The 26,047-nt window shown below is 33.6% G+C and overlaps 1 protein-coding gene across 1 annotated transcript in view; it reads left to right on the top strand.

Moving 5' to 3' along the window:
* The first annotated feature begins 425 nt into the window (after positions 1-425).
* The window catches only part of LOC128985962 (calcium uniporter protein, mitochondrial), a 301,746-nt gene continuing 276,124 nt past the window's right edge, over positions 426-26,047 (top strand). Inside the window, exon 1 of the mRNA XM_054405975.1 lies at positions 426-591. Coding sequence (XP_054261950.1) covers positions 487-591 — 105 coding nt within the window. The 5' untranslated portion in view covers positions 426-486. The remainder of the gene's footprint in view (positions 592-26,047) is intronic.

The raw sequence follows: 26,047 nt of genomic DNA, 5'->3' as shown, positions 1-26,047 counted from the left end.
TCCGGGGGGCAGTCTTCCGGCGACCCCAAAATATGTAACAACAAAATATATGGAAGAAAATTTCCAATCACATGTTTTATTTACAAAGGGGTAAAAATAGAGAAGTTTGCACAATACATACCTACTTTTGGTGAGTTTTCGACCATCCCTCTGAATACTAAATATTTTATATAGAGTTGGCCTCCTAATTACCACTTATTGTTACTGTGTTTATCATGATTGCAAAATTAACTCACTTCGATTGCTTAAAACAAAGGGAAATTATCTAGTTATAAAGTAGGCCTACTACTTTCAACAATACAATAAATTTATAAGTTACTAGGTTTGCCGTTTGGACGTATTGTTGGCAGCGCTATAGTCGGGCATTCTATGCGTCAGTATCGATTATTCGGTGGCGCGTATTTCTTGCGACGAAATCATGCAGCCGCGTTCATTCGAGCTTTGCCCGGTGAGTGCGCCACTGTAGTGCTAGTGTGGAATGGAAACATGGCGGTCGGGAGTGTAGTGTGTCGTTCTAATGTGCATTTTGTGATTGATTTTAACCGTGTTTTTAATTTTACCAGCTTACTTGGATCGGGAAAATTACTCGAGGTTTGTTACCTGTCCTATATTTGCCCTGATAATTTGTGTTATGATCGTAAAAGGTTTTTTTAGTGATGTTGTCTACTGTCTGGTGGGGTTATAGGAGGAGCTGATTTGAACTGTTGGCGGAATATTTAATTTTATCAGTCTGCTGGCAGTGTTGTCGTCATGCAGTATTAAACAGTTGTTTACCTTTTTCTGAGTGTTTACGTAGTCTACGTGGGTTGACACACGTTCACTGATAGTGTACTTTTAGGTTATATCTCTCAATTTGGTCCTCCAACAGCTTCAAATATTTATGTTGTGATGACTTCAAGTGGGGTAGGCTAAGTTTAGACATACCCCAGATCCTCCTGCAAGTTGTCAAGACAACTGTTTGAGCCCACCAAATGTAAAAAAATGAAATTATAATTACTTAAATGCACTGGATGTGGGTAGATGGAGCAAAAGAGTTTAATTTTTGGGAACCTAAATTATCTTACTTGGATAACTTGGAGAATTCCCACTGGTATCGCATCAGCGACGTGGTCGTCAGGTTTTTATACCTTAAGCTTACTTGTTTAAAGTGTTTGAAAAGATTTTAAGTTAGTAAAGTTAAGTAATTTGAACCTCACGTCTTTTTATTGTTTTTTAAGGTACGGTAAGTTAATTTGTTAAACTACTTGGTGACTAAAGGAATCAGCACTAAACAAAACAAGGTCACACAATTGCATCCTTAAACTTGTACTTAACAACACAATTGAGCTACTTAGGTAATTAGCCTATAAATAAATAAATAAGGTCTTTATTCATGAGCGAAGTTAAGTTAGTTTACTTGATATAGGTACGCCTACTACCGTAATTTTATACAGTAACTGTAAGTCTATCCCTTCGGGACTCCCTATTTTGTTGACCCGGGTCAACAAATTCAATATAGGGTATTAAAAAAAAAACCACTTGGAATGTAGATATTAACATGAAACTTGGAACGAAGGTATATAAACATGTATTCTACACGCATGTTAAATTTGGTAACGATAAAAAAATATTTATCTATTTTATAAACTAAAAACCGGCCAAAATAGCTAATTTTATTTTGTTGACCCGGGTCAATCGCCTAAAAAAGGTACTTATAATTAAACTATATACATGAAACTTGGAAAGAAGGTATATCCACATGTATTCTACACGTATGTAAAATTTGGTAACGATTAAAAAATAGTTACCTATTTTATTAACAGAAAACTGCCGTAAAAGCTAATTTCATTTTGTTGACCCGGGTCAATCGCCAATAAAAGGTACTTATAATTAAACTATATACATGAAACTTAGAACGAAGGTATATCTACATGTATTCTACACGTATGTACAATTTGGTAACGATTAAAAAATAGTTACCTATTTTATTAACAGAAAACTGCCGTAAAAGCTAATTTCATTTTGTTGACTCAGGTTAATCGCCAATAAAAGGTACTTATAATTAAACTATATACACAAAACTTGGAACGAAGGTATATCTACATGTATTCTACACGTATGTAATATTTGGTAACGATAAACAATTATTTACCTATTGTATTAACTAAAAACCGCCCAAAATAGCTCATTTTATTTTGTTGACCCCGGTCAATCGCCTAAAAAAGGTACTTAGAATTAAACTATATACATGAAACTTGGAACGAAGGTATATCCACATGTATTCTACACGTATGTTAAATTTGGTAACGATTAAAAAATATTTATCTATTTTATTAACTAAAAACCACCCAAAATAGCTCATTTTATTTTGTTGACCCGGGTCAATCGCCTAAAAAAGGTACTTATAATTAAACTATATACATGAACCTTAGAACGAAGGTACATCTACATGTATTCTAAACGTAAGTAAAATTTTGTAATGATTAAAAAATATTTACCTATTTCATTAACTAAAAACCACCCAAAATAGTTAATTTTATTTTGTTGACCCGGGTCAATCGCCTAAAAAAGGTACTTAGAATTAAACTATATACACAAAACTTGGAACGAAGGTATATCCACATGTATTCTACACGTATGTTAAATTTGGTAACAATAAAAAAATATTTACCTATTTTATTAACAAAAAACTGTCGTAAAAAGCTTATTTCATTTTGTTGACCGGGTCAATCACCAATAATAGGTACTTAGAATTAATCTATATACATGAAACTTGGAAAGAAGGTATATCTACATGTATTCTACACGTATGTAACATTTGGTAACGATTAAAAAATATTTACCTATTTTATTAACAAAAAACTGCCGTAAAAAGCTAATTTCATTTTGTTGACCCGGGTCAATCACCAATAAAAGGTACTTTGAATTAAACTATATACATGAAACTTGGAAAGAAGGTATATCTACATGTATGTAACATTTGGTATCGATTAAAAAATAGTTACCTATTTTATTAACAGAAAACTGCCGTAAAAAGCTTATTTCATTTTGTTGACCCGGGTCAATCACCAATAAAAGGTACTTAGAATTAAACTATATACATGAAACTTGGAAAGAAGGTATATCTACATGTATTCTACACGTATGTAAACAAAATGAAATTATAAGTACCTTTTATTGGTGATTGACCCGGGTCAACAAAATGAAATTAGCTTTTTATGACAGTTTTTTGTTAATAAATAGGTAAATATTTTTTAATCGTTACAAAATTTAATATACGTGTATAATACATGTAGATATACCTTCGTTCCAAGTTTCATGTATATAGTTTAATTCTAAGTACCTTTTTTAGGCGGTTGACCCGGGTCAACAAAATGAAATGACCTATTTTGGGCGGTTTTTTTAATTAATAAAATAGATAAATATTTTTTAATCGTAACCAAATTTAACATACGTGTAGAATACATGTGGATATACCTTCGTTCCAAGTTTCATGTATATAGTTTAATTCTAAGTACCTTTTATTGGTGATTGACCCGGGTCAACAAAATGAAATAATAAGCTTTTTACGGCAGTTTTCTGTTAATAAAATAGGTAAATATTTTTTAATCGTTACCAAATTTAACATACGTGTAGAATACATGTGGATATACCTTCATTCCAAGTTTTTATGTATATAGTTTAATTCTAAGTACCTTTTATTGGTGATTGACCCGGGTCAACAAAATGGAATAAGCTTTTTACGGCAGTTTTCTGTTCATAAAATAGGTAACTATTTTTTTAATCGTTACTAAATGTTACATACGTGTAGAATACATGTAAATATACCTTCATTCCAATTTCCATGTATATAGTTTAATTCTAAGTACCTTTTATTGGTGATTGACCCGGGTCAACAAAATGAAATTAGCTTTTTACGGCAGTTTTTTGTTAATAAAATAGGTAAATATTTTTTAATTGTTACCAAATTTAACATACGGGTAGAATACATGTGGATATACCTTCGTTCCAAGTTTCATGTATATAGTTTAATTCTAAGTACCTTTTTTAGGCGATTGACCCGGGTCAACAAAATAAAATTAGCTATTTTGGCCGGTTTTTAGTTAATAAAATAGATACATATTTTTTTATTGTTACCAAATTTTACATACGAGTAGAATACATGTGGATATACCTTCGTTCCAAGTTTCATGTAAATATCTACAATCCAAGTGGTTTTTTTTCTAAATATATTTAATTTGTTGACCCGGGTCAACAAAATAGTCAGTCCCTATCCCTTCTTAAAAAAAAATCATTTATTATTCTCTGGGGCGGACCAGCTTCTTTTGGATCTGTTACCAGTACCGGTACTGGTATGTTAGGTATATATAAGTTAACCACGTCCCAGTTGGGCTATATAGAGTTGTGTATAATGTGTGAGTTTAAGGATCTGTAACTTTGTTGGATGAGTTTTACAAAACATTGATCGAGGTCTACTAACTTCTGTCAGAACTAGTTGATTGTTTTGTTGAAGTTGTAGAAACTTATAGGTACTTGTTGATTAGGCTATTCCACTATTCACTCTGTTTCACTTTTGACTTGCACGCAAAAGACGATAGGCACCCTTTGAAGGTGGGAATAACAATTAGCTCTGAAAAAATTAAAAAACAAATTATAATTTTTTGTTTAATAGGGTTAAATAGGTTTATTTGCATAGCTTGTTTAGCTGTATTGCATTGTTCAATTCATGTGTGCTTGTTTAATTTTCAAGAAGGCCGCTCTTCAAAAAGAGTTTTGACACCTTGAAACCAGAAACAATATTCAATAACTTCTAGGATTATCCCTCATGTTGACATTTAAGGGTGACATTTAAAACTATTCATGCTCTAAATAGATGTTTCATAATTAATTTTTCCATTAGGCCTATCATGACTTTTTAGTTATCGATAACTTAATCTAGATAATATTAAGGTACCGGTAGCCTATTAGCCTATAATGAGTTATGGAAGTTAAAGTTAGGTATTCAATATTGAGAAAGTCCATAAACAGACAGTTTTACAGACCTATCATGGTTGTTTCTATAGGCTAACAGAGGAGCTTTTCTTACTGAACAGAAAACCCTACCTTCTAACTCCGTACTCTAACCGTTCAGGTCACAAACCATCGAAAGAACAATAAAGTAATTTTTTTTGTAGGGACCGATCTAAATTCAGAATTTCATATTTCTATAACGCCAACCTTTTAGATATCACTGTTAATTTAGCCAAATTACCAATATCCTTTAGTTGCATGCTGTATATTCAATATTGTTTTAAATTTAACTAGAGCAACCTTTTAGCCCCGTTAACACGGTGAGTTTACAAGTTATACGCCGGCCTTTTTACAAACAGCTCGTAAAATATCTCAGTGTAAACGACGTACTCGCTCAAAAGCTGGCTTTTACAAATTAAGTTGAAAAAGTTGACATTACATGTCTACTCACCAGCTTTTGAGCGAGCTTGCTTGTAAGTAGCCCAGTGTGCACAGTTGCTTGTGCTTGTGAACATGTTATTCGAAGATGTTGGAGGAATTGGTTCTAACGGGAATTGTGGTTGTGGCAAATGTGATTAAAATTAAAATTGCTTGGACAGCAAGATGAGGAACGAAAAAGCAAGTGGGAAAAAGTGTGGGTGAGACAGTGCGTAGGAAGAGGTAGGCTACGGATTATGGTACATTACTTTTTTAGGGAATTTCAGCTGTTTTTTTCATCCACGTTCCATTTTTCTCCAATCAGCAGCTGTTGTATGAGATAAAAAACTATGTCAATACACCGTTGTTATATGGCATAGTTTATATCTTTGATGTTCCAAAAGGCTGGTTATTTTTTGTACCTACACGTTTAGGATATGTTTACTACGGTCCAGTTCAATTTAAATGTATGCAAACACCACAAAACCAACACAAAAACAAAAGTTCACAGTTAAAACACGCCCAAGTGGTCTGAAAGCTTCTGAGTGAGTGGTAAAAGCATTATTTGAACGAATACAAGCGCAATCGCTGGCTTCTTTCATGCTGGCGTGTATCTTGAAAACTCGCCCCATGTGGACAGGGGCTTTAGATTGGTGAGCACTATACCCACTCAGCTTTCAGCCAACGTGTTACAAGAGTAGGCTAATTATAACACCTGTGTTCTTTCAATAACCACTGGACATTTTATTGTTCCCAATTGCCCAAAGTTTTGTTCCAAATATTGTTGGTGGACGGGCAAAGTTAATGTGGAGGAGTTTTTTTATACTGAACAGAATTCTATTCATAAAGTTTTCAACTGGTGGTGCATTAACTCCTACCGTCATTTGTGACCCATTCAGATGGCTCTCAGATGAAGAGCTGTTGAGTTTGTAAACTGTTCATCTGAGTTTGCTCTCGTGTTCACATTGTGAGGTAAACTCTTTTAATGAACGATTTAAAATTGTATCAAATCGATTTGATCATTTTTATATAATTTGAATCGTAGTAGTACCACTATTTTAAATACTGTAATTAATATCTACATTTGATAAATAATATCAATAAAATAGTTGATGTGTTAATTTTTTGTACCTAGGTATTTAAATTAAATGTCCTACCATCTGTAAAAAAGACAATACCTGTAATGCTGATTGGATGGTGTTTATTTGAATTACCCTACATGACATCACCTAGCCTTCCCTATTGAGAAGTAGCTATTACCGTAGGTGGCACAGTAAGACCTAGGCCCTGGACCAATTTACTTTTACATTTTGATGTCCCCAGAGGCCAAAAACACCAATCGTTCAAATTTTATATATGTATATATAGGCTATATGAACATATCCAGATTTATAGCCTATATAGGTACGTCCGTGAACGCAATAACTTGAGTAATTTTTGTACGATATTGATTAAATTTTATTGAAAGGTGTAAGGTGGGATAAACTTACATGGCATGATCGGACCATGGGAACAGGAGGTTTTATGGGGTAAAAATGGGTTTTCTCATTTTGACCCTCAAAACACAAAATTTCCCATTTTCTCTCTAGATCTTTTTGAAGAGCTCAAAAAAACAAACAATTTTGTAAATCAAAATGATTTTGTACGGTTATTGGTAACAGAAAAAATTAAATTTTAAATAGGCCTACCCATGTTATTCTCATGGAGAATATTGTAAAATGTTGTTGTAGATTGCTTGTTTATGGATGTATTTTGAAATTTATTTTATACTAAGCTACAGTATTAGTATTTTTCTAAAAAATACACTTTAGTATTAGTTTCCTTGTAGCAGCAAACCTAGGTACCTAATCTTGTTTAAATAGATTTAATTGAAAATCAATTCAGACAAATAGAAATTTACTTAGTCGTCAGGATTGCTGCGGCGGGGGTATTTTAATTTTATCCTGTACTATTAGCATTTAATGAAAAAAAAACTTTTTCCCATAATTCCCATCACCGTTGCAACAAACCTAAGTTACTTAAACACCCGTTAAATCTAATGTTAGACCTATTTAAATGGGGAGCTAAATAAATATGACTTGTCTAAGGAAAATCTACAGGGTGTTGAAAATGTCTGGAACCAACATTATATCTGGTGAGTGGTTAAAGAAAAACAACTGATATTTTGTGTACGGATATACTATGGTTTTACCTATCTTTTGGTGCCTTATGAAATTTTTTACCACTTATAGGGAACGTCCTGTGGAGGATGCAGTAAAAAGTTTTAATGGAAGCCTATGGTAAATGATACATCATTTTAAAGGCCATTTTTTCTGAGTAAGGAGCCACAAGTTTCATTTTAAAAGGACCACCCTAGCAAAAATGGCGACTGTTTGAAATTTAAAAACATTGGTATTTAAATGGTCCGTATTTGTTTCCTTTAAATGCTATTACAAGCCAGTTACGAAGTACATTAGTTTATCTTGTGGTGACCTGAAAAATGACTGAAAAAAACATTTAACTAAATTGTTTGTGTTGTTTTACTAAACTTATTTTTAACAGAAATACCAATTAAAAGCTTTCAATTATTTTCAAAAACTTCAAACAGTCACCATTTTCGCTAGGGTGGTCCTTTTGAGATGAAACTTGTGGCTCCTTACTCAGAAAAAAATGGCCTTTAAAATGATGTATCATTTACCATAGGCTTCCATTAAAACTTTTTACTGCATCCTCCACAGGACGTTCCCTATAAGTGGGTTTTTAAATTTCAAACAGTTGCCAATTTCGCTAGGGTGGTCCTATTGAGATGAGACTTGCGGCTCCTTACTCAGAAAAAAATGGCCTTTAAAATGATGTATCATTTACCATAGGTTCCATTAAAACTTTTTACTGCATCCTCCACAGGACGTTCCCTATAAGTTCATAAGGCACCAAAAGATAGGTAAAACCATAGTACAGTATATCCATACACAAAATATCAGTTGTTTTTCTTTAACCACTCACTAGATATAATGTTGGTTCAGACATTTTCAACACCCTGTATAAGTATTAAAAAGGATGTTTGTATATATATTTGGCAGTGATAAACTCAGACACCGCTGAACCGATTGCCACGAAACTTGGTACATACATGTAGAATTTCATGGAATAGGTTTATACACCATCAATTTCGTGATCCGTCCAATCGGCTCCGCCCAGAGTTTCCCATGTTAACCTTATGAGAAATGGAATTAACGAATCTTAACAGCTGTTTCAATTAAACAAGTTGGTTCTGTTCTATGATGTTCAATGGCATTAAAGTTACAAGGATTACCAACAGGGTGCAGCACTATTATTTCTTTTACATTTATAACAACAGCTAATTTGCAACCAAAAGGTGAGTGAGCATAGCGAACGAACTTCAACCTAAAGGTGAGTGAGCGTAGCGAACGAGCTCCAACCTAAAGGTGAGTGAGCGTAGTGAACGAACTTCAACCCCCCCAAATTTACAGGCCCTATTGCATAAAACTACAATTTTACAAGTTTACAGGCAAATTTCTGAAGAATTCTTCAGAAATTGTAATTACAGGTGTTGCAAGAACTACAAGTTACAGACTTGTAACAACTACTCAAAAACCCAAATTTACAGGCATTTTTTAACAATTTTACAGGTGTGTAAACTTGTATTTACAATAAAGTTATTAAAATTTTACATATACCTGAAAAAATGTAAGAATTTTTTACCTAGAGCTTCTTTGGCCTGTAAACCTTTGTTGCTATTGTACAAGTTATTCTTTTTTATGACAAAGATGTGGAATAGTGATGATTCTTCTGATCCACAACGCCGAAGAAGGACCTTCAAACTGGAACTTAAAACTAAACAACATTTTTATAATGTTATAGTAAGTGAAGATGACATAGTCAAATAAGGAATATAGCATTATGATGATCACTAAATTAATTAGTTACCTATTGATTAACATTAATTTAATAGACTATCCACTAACTATAAATACCCCTGCCGCAGCAACCCTGCCGACTAAGCGAATTTCCATTTGTCTGAATTGATTTTCAATTAACCTAAATCTATTTAAATAACATTAGGCTTAACGAGTACGTAGGTTTGCTGCTACAAGGCAACTAATAGTGAATTTTTCAGTAAAATAATTATAGCTTGGTATAAAATAAATAAGTTTGCCAAGTTTGATCAAAATATATCAATAACCAAGCAAACAACAACATTTTACAATATTGTCCATAAGAATAACATGGGAGTTAGAAAAATTTAAAGTTTTTTTTAATTTTCTCCGTTTCCAATAACCGTACAAAAATACTTTGATTACCGGTAACTAAATTATTTGTTTTTTAAGCTCTTTATAAAGGTCTGAAGAGAAATTGGGAAATTTTGTGTTTTGAGGGTCAAAAATTAGAAAACCATTTTTTACCCCATAAAACCCCCCGTAAAACCCCGTTCCCTTGGTCCGATCATACTGGTTCGCGAACTCGTACGAATAAACGAAGGTTACACGTTTGTACCAAATTTCATCAAAATCAAATCATTTTTGCTCGAGTTATCGCGCTAACGGACACACACACACACACACAAATGTTTATGAACTTGGTCGGATGGTGTTTTTGGCATCAAATCGAAAAAGTAAATCGTTCCCGGGTCTAGGTCTTACCATAAGACCTACGGTAATAGCTTATTCCCTATATGGGAAATTGGAAGACGTAAGTGTAATTTTATTGTAAAATTGTAATCAGCTGTTAACATTTTTTGTACTTGTTCTTACAAGTATACAAATTATTCTAGCAACACCTGTAATTGATAAATTGTAATTACAGGGACCTGTAAACTGTAAATATGTAAACTTGTACTTGTAGTTTTATGCAATAGGCCCCAGGACGTGATTGAGCCATGCGAACGAGATCATCTTGAAATCAAATTAAGAAGTTAAACGGGGCAAAGCCCGCGGGTTACAGCTAGTATTAGTTAAAATACGGCCAGACAAATTGAAATTCGCTTAGTGTGCAGGTCTGTTGCTACGGGGGTATTTAGGCGATTTTAAACAGATTCCGCAATATTCTCTTAAATAGCCTAATAAGAATAATTTGTTTGCTCCATGTGGAAAACAACCAAAAATTCCCACAATTTAAGAAACCTTACACAATCCCATTAAACTCATAACTTTTGGTTGTTTTTCACATGGAGCAAACAAATTATTCTTATTATTTAAGAGAATATTGCGGAATCTGTTTAAAATCGCCTAAATACCCCCGTAGCAGCAAACCTCGTGAAATCAATTTACTGTAATTTTCAGGTAAAGTTAAATTAGTAAATAGCTATTTAATAATGCTGTTTTGGTTATATTTTTGATTTTTTCGTAGGCCTAATTGTTTGTAGATGTGTACTAAAACTGCCCATTTACGATGAATACAACTGTAAATGTTTACTGTGAAGCATTTTGAAACCGATTCCAAACCAGAGTTCTACTGTCTTCGAACTGCGTCAACCACAACCGCTAATTTCTCAGGAATCTGTTCTCAGCAATTTCTTGTTGTAGGGAAAACAAAGACTGGACAGGCCAAAACCCAACCCTTATAGTTTGTTTTGTAAAGCGACAACTTGCCTGGAATAAAAATAGAAACGTCGACGCTAATACTTCATTTTACTGTGACAAAGGATGGGGCCCGGTGAACCGTTTCTGGGTCTATTTTGCTTTTTTGTAACTAGAGTGTATTTTTTTGTGGAATACAAGTAATGAAGTTAGTGATTTACTATATAGAGGGGACTAAAGTACAAAGAAGTTGCGGTGCGTGCCAGATTTCCTGAACAATACCAACGAATGTTCACACAATTATTTCCTTTTGTTTCTTCTCTCTCGTCCAGACCTTTCCCCCGATTTGTTCACTACATTTTTTGTGGGATATTACATTAGTTTTAACGGTGTTAGTTTTTGGTATTAAGGAGTTAATGTGTTAATTTTTCATCTCTACGGTTCCCCGCTACGGCGCTACAATTATTTAGGTGTAAATTGAAATTTAGGTATATGTAGGAAAGATAATTTGTCATTTAAAAGTGTAAAACATACGCTATGACATGGAATTATAGAGTATGCGCGATAACAGTAAAAATATTTATTGTAACCAACCAAAACTAATATCAATCAGGATGCAAAAGATCACACTTAAAATACAAAAGAAATGTTTAATGGAAAATGTTATTGCTGATATATTTATGAATGCCAGACTACAAACAACAACCAAATAAAATGAAAACAAATATCAAATTCTTTTAATGAAACATTTGACAACTTTTTGTTGTACTGCTGATCTTCACCTAAATCTGAGGCACCTGACAGGTCTACGTATAATAAAGCAGATACTACAGCAACATTTCATACAGGGTCAAAATCAAGGTGCAAATATTCATCTATATAAATAAAATTAGAGTTTTGTCTGTACATTGCTCAGAATCATAAATTTTTAGGTTATTTTTACGTTTTATACATTAAAGAAGCCGAAACAAGTCTCATCTCAATTTCTGTCTGTCTGTCTGTCTTCCGTCTGTCACGGCCCAAGAGCCATTTTCACGGCCTTCTTCTGAAAAACGAGAGTACCTATCAAGATCCGAATCATTTTAATGTATTCACTGGATTGGCGAGAGTGTCTTTAGCTATTAAAATATGGCCTCACTACTTTGTAAATAAACCTACGGACGTTTAAAAACCCAATTTTGTGCGATTTTTTTCAAGTTTTCTACCAATGTTTATCACATAATCATCTATGAAATAGCGAACAGCTGTTCGGATCAAGATTATTTTTCTCTAGCTGTCTCTGATATGTTTACATTGAATGTTGTTTACAAATACCGCAAACATTTTCGATCAAGTTTCAAAAGCAAATCCAACCCAAGCTCGATTAAAACCTTTCTGTATTTGTTTATATATAATAGTTTGGCCAGCCAACTGCCAACTGCTGTTCTTTATATAGGAAGGTTTCAACTGACCACTAAGATCCCCGTGCGTAGAACACATAGCTAGTTTTTAATAAATTCTTGACATTTTAAAATAACACTGTTGCCAACTACCAGACACATTAAGTGACTGCTCACTTGGAGAAATTTAAATATTATCTTGAGTTATAAACATCGATCATAATCATACACATGAAATCCACTGACGGCCTCTCGTAACTGTTTATTGTAATAATGCTCTCCAAGTTAATTCCTCATTCTGCGTATAGTTAAAGAAAAATGATCATATTTACTAAAATATGAAATATGAGTGTAGGATGGAATGAGATGCCTTGTGTATCTTTGACCACGATCAGTTTTTTTATCAGTAGTGATTTACTGTATTCAAAGCCCAATTATCATAGACAGCTGGTCCCAGTTTCAAAGCCATGAAACAAGTACAAAATATTAACAAATATTAGTGTGTTTATTTAAAAATCAAAATTGTAATACCTCTTAAATATACAAGACGCAGACACTGTTGAGACACTTGTACATTTTTGATAAAAAACGAACTTAACAAGAGGTTGTCCCCCTCTTTTAACCTTGTATCTGTGCATGTAACATGTAAAATACAGTACCTACTTTCGTATGGTCACCATTTTAAAGCAAAGTATTAAAATATCGAGCAAAGCAAGGGGTGATCTGGTACAGTACCACTTATGTAGACTTCCTTCGCCCTGGACCAGGGTGAAGGAAGTCTACATAGTGGCAGGCACAGGATCCGAAACCACGACTTTTAAAACACTGGCTTTTAAAGCTTAAGATTTTTTAAATGACCGTGCGTACACTCGTACTAAGGCTTGTTGTAGAGTTGACAATACAATTGTTGTAGAGTTCTCATGCCTAAAAACCAGTCTGGACGACTTGCTGTGAAGACGTGTCAGTACAAGGAGACTGAGGTCATTGATGACGTCATGTAGAAGTAGGAGTGCAAGACAGGCAGATTGCGTGATAGGTGTGACTACAGTGGAGATGTGTAGGTCTACTGTAGAATAGTGATTACATAGTGGCTAGATGGAACTGATCATTGGTCCTAGCACTTTGTAACCTATACGACCAATATGAGCCAAACCCAGTACAGAAACTAACGTTAAAACAATAATATTCACACAAAAAAGATACAATTTCGAAGAGTCCTAGAACGAATTAACACTGAATGAACCTCTTTTGCGTAATACACAGCTAAACCGGCTGTTTTCACAACATGCGTTGGGGGGCTAAAATAGATCTTTTTCTCCCTAGGCAAAAAGAACCAGCTGGAATCGAGATCAGCTGTACATTATGATAGCTATACAATTCGTCTGCTAATTTTGCCAAAAAATTGTCCTAACTCAAATTTGAAAATTTTTACAAAATATACAGTAGCCTACTTTCTTTATATTCCTCTACTATGTATAGGAGGAGGAAGTAAAAGGAAACATTGTGTTAGCTATGTTCGTTGATCTTGGGTCGAATAGAGCCACTTTAAACCCAAGTAACGAGATATACTCGTTTCTGGTAATATTTTATTTTACACTCTATGGTCGCCATTTCAAAGAAAAGTATTAAAGTACTAGCAGAGTACCCGTCCTTCGTACGGGGTTGGCATATAAGTATAAAATGCTTATTGCAGTTATACTCAAGCTTTGCATTTTCAATGGGGCGGACACAGTTTGATAAAATTTGCTTCTTTAAATTAACGGTATACTATAGTATTACACATCTACCATAGCCATAATGTTCTACCACTTTACCTAAACAATAAAGAAAAATTATTTATTAAAATTCGCAAAATATCACAAATTGTTCATGAAATTAAAAACATAAACAACTGTAAACAATCCTACTTTGACAGTCCTCATTGCGTATCACAGCTTTTTGTTGCTGCTTAGTTCAAATTAGCTGTTTTCATAAATGCAAAGAAAAAAATAGTAGTGTTGCACTCTGTTGGTAAATCTTATACATTTTTAATAGTTTTGCATATCATAGAACCAACTTTTTAGTTGAAACAGCTGACAAAATACTTTAATTCCCTTTAAATATGAAAACTCACAAGGTTAACATGGGGAACTACAGAGCCACTGGGACGGATCCCGAAAGGATTTTTGAGATAAGAATATGCCTATATGTTAATCGGGAATGTGAGCTATCATCATGCAAAATTTCAGCCCTGGAATCCGTCCAGTAGTTTATGCGTGATTGAACTTCAAACACACAAACAAACACACAAACTTTCACATTTATAATATTAGTAAGATTAAAGATTCTTTAAGCTACTTTTTATGGCTTACAATCAATGTTTTCAATTGCAAAATTCAAATTTTTTAACATTTACACCGCATACATTACATTAAATAACCGCAATAGCCAACGAATTGGTTATGAACTGATTATGTAGACCAATTCCACCAACCAATAGCAATCCAAAGCACCAAAATACTGAAAGCAATAAATCCAAATCTCTAATTACGTTTTGCGAAGCTCAAAACACAGAGATGGTCTAAATCACATTGTTCACAGCTTAATTGCACCGTGAATCAGATTGCACTTCAGAGACGATTTGAATACGTAATCCCTGATCTCGTTTACATAGATTTTCATTAACTAAATAATCAGAATGTAATCTAACAAAAGCTGCTAATTATATTGTTGTATGATAATTACAATGCAACACGAAGTGCACAGGGAGTAATAACACGACATTGTGTTGAATATTGTTGTACGGTTGATCGAGATGTACACTGAGTGGTAATTATGCATTACGAATGAACATTCTTTTTTTCTTTCTTCACCTCACCATACAATGTAGTGTGTGTGTTAGTAATGTAGAAAGTAATTTACGTAAAAAATGTTGAGTTTCAGTTTTGGGCTTTGAGTTTTAATATTTGTTTTTGGCTCCTCTGAACCCAAAAAAGCGGGTTTCGAAGTGTTGTGTGTGTGTGTCCGTGTGAGTGTCCGCATGTGTACAGAGCTACAGACTAACCTGTTGTCCGACTTTCATGAAATTTCAGGGGGTTTAAAAAAAAAATGTTAAGCGTAATTTTTTCATTAGATACCATACAAATAAAATTTTCTATAAAATGGCCCAAACGATTTTGATTAAAATTTAGTATTTTATAGCTATTTTAAATCTTAACAAAACAACCCCCATTTCTGTAAAATTAGACTACGGTTATGAAAGTTAAGAAAGGAAAAATCAAGATTTCTTACGCATTATATCTGTGTACTCACTAAACAAATAAAACAACCTTTTATGCATAAGAATATCACACCCAATTGAGCTATCAGGTAATGTTAGTTAACCAGAAGTCTAAAATAAATAATTCTACTGTAATCCCAAATAACTCTTGCGTAACAAGATAGAAACAAAGGAGTTGAAGTTGTTCATTTCAATACTGTACACGCTAATGGTTCTTCGCCAACTAAATCACACCCGGACTGTAAATACTGTGATCGCTGTGCCAAGAGAACGACAGACGCACAGTAAGCCACATTATTTGCGATGTCGCATTGCAGGGACTTCCTGCAGTTTTGTGCCCGTTGTTCTTGGCTTCGGTATGAAAGATAACAAACGAAATCGTGTTTAAGCTAAGTACATACTAGCTCATGTGTCATACAAACATTCATATACCTTCCGACTTCGCTTAATGGTCGTTTAGAATTGTTCTCAGAATAAATGTGCAAATGTTGATGAAACGTCTTTGATTTATCGCCGATTGTTAATTCTCTCAAAACTTGGAACATTTCCCATCGTCTCTCTTGCCTAGTTAAACAGAGATATTGAATTTTCCATGGGCTTTTTCTAAGAAAATATGTTTTGGAAATTTCACTCCTGATTGATGGAAATAAATCACAGTTGCTGGACATTTGGACAACGTTTCTAGGTGTGACAATGATTCATTGCAATACACTCATGGATTAAATGTACCATAATACATGAATTATAAGATGTCGTAGGTTATTAGCTGTCTGAAACGAGCATGTTGGTTTTAACATGTTATTAGGGGTTTATCCTCAATATCCTACTGTAACTTGCCAGTACAAAGTGGGTCTCATAATTCAACTCTAAAATAGAGGTATTAAACACTACAATAATTAAAAAACACTTATTTCTCATTCACTGATCAGCATTTCCCAGAATGTTGGGAGTTTATGCTATATAAATGATGGCACTATTTTGCAAATATACACTATTTAATTTCTCGTACGATCACGTCAATCAAAATTCATACTGCATAGTTGAACTATGCAGTACGAATTTTGATTGACGTGATCGTACGATAGTTGTGGGTTAAGGTGTTGTATTACCTATATGTAGTAAAATATGTTAATTAGCAATTAACATTTATGTTTTTTTAGGTAAGACATCTTACAGTGCTGTCCAGACATTTATATAGTGAATTCTGTAAGTAAACGTGTTTAAACATTTTGTATTTCTAGTTACTAATTAAAGTTTATTTCCTCAATATTTTGTGTTAAACTCATTTTTAAATGACAGTATATTACTCTACCATTTCACAGGTGACCTGTCAAGTGAAGTGACCCTTGCTAAAATGAAAATGCCCTGATTTTTTGGGTAGCCTACTTTTAGATAGAACTGTCTAAAATTCGAAAAAAAGAGTCGCTTCCAAACACCAGAAATACTTAATTGAGTACTCAGAATTATCGATCAGGTGTCAGAGAATAGTTAAAACAAATCTTAATTGTATGTTTTTAATTGTACCGGTACCTATATATAAATATGCGCTCGAATGAGAAAATACCCCCGCTGCAGCAAACCTGCAGACTAAGCGAATTTCCATTTGACTGATTGGATTTACACTGAAATGTCTACTTAAAAATATAACATTTATTCTTGATTTAAATAGAATTAGTTTACAAATACTTAGGTTTGCTGCATCAGGGAGGGTAAAACTGTTTTTTTGTAAAATGTGAATAGTTAGTAAGAAATAAAAACATTTTCCAAATTTGACCAAAAAAAGTTCACAAACAAGCAAACTACAACAGTTTACTTATTCTCCATAAGAATAACATGGGAATTTTAAATATACAATTTTTTGGAATTTTCTCCGTAACCATTAGGCGCATAATAACGCTTCAATATACTAAATTATTTGTTTTTTTAAGCTCTACAAAATGGTTTGGAAAGAAATTGCTAAATTTTATGTTTTTTGGGTCAAAAATGGGAAAACCCTATTTTTACCCCATAATACCCCCGTAAACCCCCGTTCCCATGGTCCGATCATGCTGGATCGCGAACTCGTTCGAATAAACGTACGTTTACACGTTTGTACCAAATTTCATCAAAATCGGATCATTTTTGCTCGAAAAACAAAAAAAATCGGTCCCGCGTCCAGGTCTTACCATAAGTACTACGGTAATAGCTTATTCCCTATATGGGAAATTCGCTAAAAACAATATTTGGACGAATCGACCAACCCTGTAGTCCAAGATAAAGTGTCATTGGCCAAAGATCGTATCTAGTAATTTACTACTGTACTATCCATTGTCAACCAAGGCGACTCAAACAGACGATCTTTGTCTTAATACAACACTAAATAAAGATTACTTGGTCTATACAGGCGATTACAGCAGACAAATCGATGTTTTCATAATCAGATCTAAGTTCCCAGGTTTGAATAGAATTCAAACAACCTTTAATCCTGGCTAAGACCCAGGCTTCGATTGCCAATCTGGCCTAAGCCACTTTCGTAGTGATTTCGCTAAATTGGTATCTCTGAGTTAGATTTATAACTGTACCTATATATTTTTTTAATGAGATTGCTCCGCGCTGATTTATTGCTGCGCTAATGCAATAATAAGCTGATCAGTATATGTGTCATTAGAATTGTTTTATGTTTGACGCAAAAAATGTTTAATCTGAGTTTATTTTCATTTTTAAAGTAAAATTTAGAGTCATCAATAGTACCAAAATCGACATAAAATATTATGTGTCCACATATTATTCAAAACTGTTTTAATTATGTTAACATCATATTATAAAAGAATTATATTAAAAGATACACCAAAATAAGGTTTGGTTTAAACGAATCATTTAATTATGTATGAAAACCTATTCGTAAATCACCATCGAGCACAAAAATGTATCGTGTAAACGTTAAGCTAGTGCCAAAACTCAAACAACAATACTGAACACATATTGTGAAGGGAATGATCAGTTAAAATTCACAAGTAATTTTGTAAATATTCTTTAAAAACTCGACTGAACAAAAATTGTAAAACTTTACGTGGGCAATGACACTATTGAGTTTCTGGACACAACTTTTTTCTATATTGTAGATTTTTTCTATGCAATGCAGGTGGTTCCTTGTTTGGAGAACCTTTTATTGGGAAATATCATTGCTACATTTTTTTAGTAACGCATGGTACAACCGGCAACTTAATTTCTGAACGTCTTATTTAGATTTAAAACAAAACACTGACCAGCAATAATCATAACTTCAAACGAGTAGAGAATTTCATGTAATTATACAAAAATATTCATTTATATCTGTTCAAAGGTGAGAGCTATACGTAGGCGGGTGTAGAGGGAGGGGAGGGATCACATTTTGGAGGGAAAGGGTCACATTTTGGAGGGAGAGGTAAGAGTCCTTCACCCTGACCTGGAAGCAACACTTTCATCCGCCGTGATTTATCTTTTGTATGTGACTCCAGTTGGTTTATTAGCCCTCAGGGCACAATGCCGTAGAATACTGAGCTTAGTTTGAAAACTATTTACATCAGCGACTAATGTATTCTACACGTTATGATAGTGTCGAATTTTTAATTGGCATACGTAGATATAATGAGTATTTTGCGTAGTGAATTTTGATGGGAAAGTTGGACACTCTAAAACTAATTCATTCACTCATAAAAAAACTCTAAACTCATAAAACTCAAATTTTGATCAACGCTTAAATACTTTACACACCGAGACGAGTAGTATTTTGGAGAATATTACAATTGTATTATTATTATTTATTTTTTGTAACCTGATACTGTACATATTAACTTGAATTGTGAATGTCCCATATTAATACTCTATTACCGTAGGTATCAAGGTATACCGATTTGGTTTTTCGTTTATGCCCCAGACCTTGTAATATTGTAAATCTTTACTATACATCTCCTATTTCTCGTTCCAATATATATTTTGGAACAATCTAATTTATATATCTTTGTTGAGACAGAAGGTTTTAGTCGTCTGACGCGATCATAACGTTGTCACAGCGACCGACGCCAGTGTGGCTCTGGGAATGTCCAGTATCATTCATCTGGATTAGCTTTCTCCGACACTCAAGCAGCGGAGATTTAAAGATTTATATTAGAAATGCTTCCGAGTGTGAGTAGTCATGTTGGCACTTTCGACAGATACGATGGTTGAGTGTTCAAGTTGTTTTTTTTACCTACAATGTATCCATATTTTTTAATCGCGTTTGCATAACATTTTTTTTCTGAAAATCAAAAGGATGAATGTATTTGTTGTAAGAGGTCATATCGGTTAAATCAACAGTCTACACACCATAATAACTATGATTTCAATCATCATATTAAGTTAATTGAGTGTTCCGTCCGTATTTGACAGTGCTGCCTCTAAACGCCGACGCTAACACGTTTTATCAAACCAACTGAAAGGATTTTCTATAATGTAGGTTAAATAAGAATGTATTTCTTCTGTTGGGCCTACTTTTAACGAATCTCCCAGCTGGATAGGTATACGTGCAGTGTGCATCGTCCACTATAGTCTGTACTGGGAACGTTGGAACCGGTTAGGTCTCGCCGGTGAACGCACGTGGGCCGGAGCTGTGCAGTGGTGGGGGTAACAACACCGACGACCTTGACAACAGCTGTGCTGGTGATAACAGGGCGTTGTCTCCTCACAAGTAGGTCAACGCTCTACTACAGCACTACAGCTGGCGTTAGCTTTTACATTCACTTTGCAAGGTTTTTGTTACAGTATTGTGTTGTCAATTATTGTGTGTTGTTGGAATGTCAATTTTGATTATTTATAAATATTAGTTAACACAATAAATTAGGGGGTGGTTACTATATAAAATCATCTACGTATTTCCTAATATTGGCTTGCGCCATAGGTAATATATTACATTTACAGTTGATCATGGAAATATTCAAAGGAAAGTCGCGAATGAAAGATGTGGTCTAATCTGCGAATGTCAGTTGTTAAATTATGCTGTCAGATGTAAAAAGATGTACGGTACTGATGAAAAGGAATTTTTATAGTAAACCAAAATCAGAAATTGAATATCATAAATCAGTACCTCTGGCCTAGACTAACATATATATTTTGCAAGTAACACCAAACGAATTAATAAGTATTACATTTCTTGAGGACATCGATAAAATTATTAGAAGTGCAGTAAAAGAAATTCTCACTCTACCAAGTGACACACCCAATTCTTTCTTATATTCCCCTAAAAGGTTCAAAGGTCTGGGAATAATTCGAGCAAAATGGGAAAGTTCTATACAGAATATAAATATGTGTGTAATTCTAAAAAAACGTACAAAATAGCCATGTAAACGAGCTAATAAACATCCCCCAAAGAATTACCATGTCACTTCAAAAACTTCAAATAGAAATTGATGATATTTTTACACATGATTTTGAATTTAAAGAGAAAAAAAGAATTGGTTTAAATTTGAGATCAAAATTACAGTTGAAAGAATTTGAACTTTGGTCTAAATTACCATGTAAAGGTAGAGGAATAGAATTATTCAAAGAAGTGCCTAGTAGCAACACATGGATTTATTTAAAAAATGGCCTTACTACAGGAGAATGGATCACTTCATTAAAAATGATATCTGGTGTTGTACCAGTACGCAGCGTACCTGGGCGAAGCCAGGATGGAACCCTTTGCAGACATTGCAAGGAGCCTGAAACCCTTCCGCATGTCCTTGGCTCTTGTCCCTTTGGTGCCTTACTGCGTAATGCAAGACACCATGCTGTAAGAGCAATGATCGCAGAAGAACTACGAAAAAAAGGCTGGCAAGTAGTAGAAGAAATACATTGCACTGAAGATGGTGGATCGAACAGAAGATTGGACATTTTAATTTATGATACAAAATCTAAAAGTGGAATTGTAATTGATCCAACAATAAGGTTCGAAACATCATCAAACCAACCCCTAGAAGTAGATGAAGAAAAGAGGAAAATTTATAGTAAATGTGAAACTTATTTAAGAAACAAATATAATCTAAATTCAATATCAGTAATTGGCATAATGATTGGCGCAAGAGGGACTATTACAAAATTTTTTGACGAATTTTAAAAAAAATATAATCTTCCATCAAAATTAAAAAATGAAATAGTCATAAAAGTGCTAAAAGAATCATGTAAAATCATTCAAAATCATTTATATGGACAACGTTATTAATCTATGTTACATGTTATTTATATCGTAAATTTAAGTTTTTTTTTACTGTGTCTAATAGGCAAAGTTTATTAGTAAACTCAGTTTTCAAAATAAAATAAATATAATACTTTTTTACAAACCTGCATCGATATTGCTTATGATTGCTTTGTTGGAATATTTGATAAAATTGTATACGATATTTAATATTTTATTGATTTTCTTTATAGTTTAGTAAAATATGTTTAATTGTAATCATGACCCTGGTAAATATACACCAGGGTACAGTATTTTGGGTTTTACAATATTGTTTTAATACACAATGTAAAAATAAATCTGATGATTAAGTTATAATATTGCTCTTGTGTACTTTAGTTCAATAATACATATCACACAATTATTAATTCGCCATTCAGTACATTATACAGTGCGGTGATGTGTCAGAGAGGATTTAATTTTTTATCAATTGCGAAAAGCCTTTTACCAAAGTTATAATAAACGTGAACTATAAATATCATAATCTATTATAATAATACATTGATGAGGTTGAAAGAAATTCATTGAACGTGAAACCATCTAGATTGGACTAACTGAAACAATATCTGCCTTTGATAATTTACATACATAAACCCAAACTTTGCTATTATGAATGTCATTGCAATTGTAACCGCCGCTATTCAGACAGTTGTTACAGTAGTTGCTAAGATAACTTTGGGAAGCTTGTGGAATCCTGTCTAGAGTAGACCACGTTTGAAGTGCAAATTTGTTTACTTGGATTTATTTAACCGAAAATATTTAGCTATTTATTTTAATTTGTTTTGTAGTTTGACATGGATATTTATGGGGTTGCACTAACTACTTTGGTGTTGTATTATATCTCTATTTGCAGCTGAAACTATTTAATTTAGCTTTACCATTGTATTCTTATTAGTTTGAATACGTGATTGCGTTAACTAAGATATAGAGTTGTGCTACTTTTTTACGATTCATCATAATTTAGGCCTACTAAGTATATTCAAAACTGTAAAATGCAATACATAACTGGTGGTGCATGATTAAGTTGGCACGGAAACAATGTGAATTAGTCTGATTTTTATGGTTATGTTCAGTAATGAAAATAAGGCGCTGAAAAGCCTGTAAATTTTTGCACTTTTTAAACCACCTACTTTATAGCCCGGAAATGTTTCCACTATTCAGGCTAGGTCTAAAACGGGTCGCGGCATCTTAACGTGGATACATATTTTTTGTTATTGGATGGATTATCCGCCACCTCGAGGGCCGAAGTCCCGTGCTCTACAAGACTAGCTCGCTCTCCCGTGGTAGGCCTACATAGTGAAGACAAATAGCAATAAATCGAACGTAATACGGCTTTATAATATGTCCCAAAAACATGTTTTTAAATGGTTAAATAGGCATTTGACAACATTGTACCAATCTGACCAGACCACGTCCTAGGTCTGATATGTGTGTGCTGCTTTGAAGCAAGTTCCGAATCGACTGAGTAAACTGTACTCGAGGTTTGTTTTTGATGAGATTAGTGACTTTGAGTCAAAGACGTGCTTTGACCGAGGCTTGCCAAGCGAGTTTGTGTAGCGGTCTTTGTTGGTCTGTTGACAAAATAAAGCAAAGGTATTGCGATTTACCGTGTTATCTTTGGCCGATCATGATTGCGTTGAGGTCGGTTATGTAGTGCTGTGTAAAATTTAATTTATTAGAAATTACCCAAGCGAGTCGTTTTGTTTGGTATCAAGTAAATATAACTGAGAAAGTATACTTGTTTTCAAAACTATTTTCCCATTAACTAAGTTTTCGGTAATTGGGACTAAGTTTAGTTGATAAAACTCTTTAATTTTATAGTCCGAAAAAAAATTTGTCATACCTTTTCTGTTGGTTATTTTGGGCATCGTTAATACCCATATCACTTCATTATACTCATCTCATATTTAAATTAAATTTCTGTACGCACTTAGTTGCTGTCATAAATTACTGATACGTTGATAAAATACGTTACGTTTTAAAATCGTACTAATGGAATATTACTAGATTTACATTAGCACGTTGGCGCAGAGTAACAAACGTGTTCAAGTACAGTAGCCTACAGTTGTTTGTCACAGTAGAAAGTGGAGTGATCCGTTAAGCGACACTTAACAGTAAACAAACAGTGATCTTAACGTTATTTGGATCTGCTAAACCTACTTTCCCTTCTCTGTTGGTGCGACGCAAACAAAATTAAACAACTACCAACACTTGAGTTTGTAAGAAAATGTTAGCTTTGGTAGGTCCTACTCGTACGTAGGAGCGTGTTTGCTGTTTTACTGGCGATATTCAAATAATACTGAGTTAATGGTAGCCACCCCCACGAGTTGTTATTAGCCCTTATTTTAGCTGTAGTGGTGACATTACCAACACGCACGTCTTGTAAACGTATCGAGTTGCCGCTACGAGTGCAGCATTTAAAATGGAAATATTATATACTTTGGTTTCACAATTCGTGTTTTGTTCGTTGCATTCTACTGTAGTACTAATTATGGTTACGAAAATAACCCTGTAATATATTTTTGGACATCTAATTGCAATTTTGCTGTGAGAGCCTTTTTAAATACACAAATAAGTGCTAATACACTAAGGAACCGTAAAATATTATTCGACTGTCGTTTGTTAAAATTGTTTAAGGTGTTCCTTTTATTTGTCATGTAAGTGAACGTGATTTGAAAATAGAATCTTAGAGAATCATATTATCTAGTCTTGTAGTGAGTTAGATCGTTTTGTGGGATGAATACTAATTATGTGTTACCAAACCAACGTTCACATAAGACCAACTCAACGCCTTACGCAGTAACGTGGGTTAAGGTTAACTAACAAGTTTGTTTGGTAATGAAATAATGGTTTAATTACGTAAATAATTAAAGTCCATGTTTTAGCCCCTGAGCTGTATAATAACTAAAAATAGGCTTTACCTTCGTCACTGCAGCTCAAAATCTTGTGGTGTAACTATGTTACGGCCGTTTCGACATTAAAATGCCATCGTCAGACTACAAAAACACAAACTCGGCTGAAGTAGCGTCGTTGAAGTTTAAACACGTAACACATACGAACAATAAAATACATTTAAAATATTTACAAAAACCGAACAGGCCTGTCGTACTAACGGGTGACATGTTCCCGTTCCGAGCAAAAACCGACTGCTTGCACGGTGCACAGGCTGCAGTGACGAAGGTAAAGCCTATTTTTAGTTTAATGAAATAATGGTTTAATTACGTTTGATGCTACTCAAAGCCTAATTTTACAAATATGTGATCAACTATTAGATAGTCACTATATCGCGATTAACATTGGTTTTATTTTTAATTTTGGTTCTATAAATTTGCCTAATTACATGTCGGGATGCATACCACAAAAAGTATATTTTTTCGCTATTGCAGTTGACCTGATTCTAGTTTTAAATATAGAAAATATTCATGTATTATATTTTTAGATATCGGAAAATCTTTACACAAACAAATAACTTTGATGGAAAAGTTTGTTTTCCTTGGCTTCCGCTACACAAGAAACACATTTCTTCTTCAATCCGTGTATCCGGTTCTACTAATGTAGGCTACTGTATCACTTTATGTAGAACCATTGACTAAGGAAACAAAAGTTTGTTTCCCTTGTCTGTGGTAGAACCTAACATATTCTGAACCGATTTACTTACTTATTTGATACGCAATGTGGAATACGTAAATTAATGTTAAAATAAAGCATGTTTAATTTTCTAAAGCTTAGTTTTACAAATTCGATTATAAAATTTGAGATAGTTTTTTTTCGGTTTAAATTTCACAATAATAATATATTTCGCCTCTAGGGCCTAAAAGGGGTATTTTTATTGCAGTTATTTAAGTTAAGAGTGAGATGGAAATTTGGCTCTTGCTATGAATTTAATTTTTACTGCGCCAATTTGAAAACTATTTTTACCCAAAATATTTTTCCACGCGTTTATTTTTGCACCTTAAAATGGCCTCCCTTTGTTTTGCTAATAAATGGAAAACTGTAACTGTGGTATTCTAATGATCAGTTACGATGTCACGAAAATGTTCAGCTAAAGTTTTCAAATTCAGGTTATAAGTATTTCATCTCAGCATCGTATGGGTTGAAAGCAACCAACTCAATACACTGATAAACAGAAAAAACTCGTTTATTTTTTTGAGACTACAATAGACCCTGACAATAATACCCTCCTATTATTACTTAAGACTTGTTTCAAGGTAGATTTCTCATCGAATTTTACATTAACATGTAATTAAGAGTACTGTATAAACAAGAATATTCGAAAACTACG

Source organism: Macrosteles quadrilineatus, unplaced genomic scaffold (genome assembly GCF_028750875.1).
Source record: "Macrosteles quadrilineatus isolate MER2022 unplaced genomic scaffold, UCM_ALF_1.0 Scaffold_2__2_contigs__length_208266976, whole genome shotgun sequence".
NCBI lineage: Eukaryota > Metazoa > Arthropoda > Insecta > Hemiptera > Cicadellidae > Macrosteles > Macrosteles quadrilineatus.
Note: the sequence above shows the minus strand (reverse complement) of the source record. Positions and strands in the feature narration are given on the sequence as shown.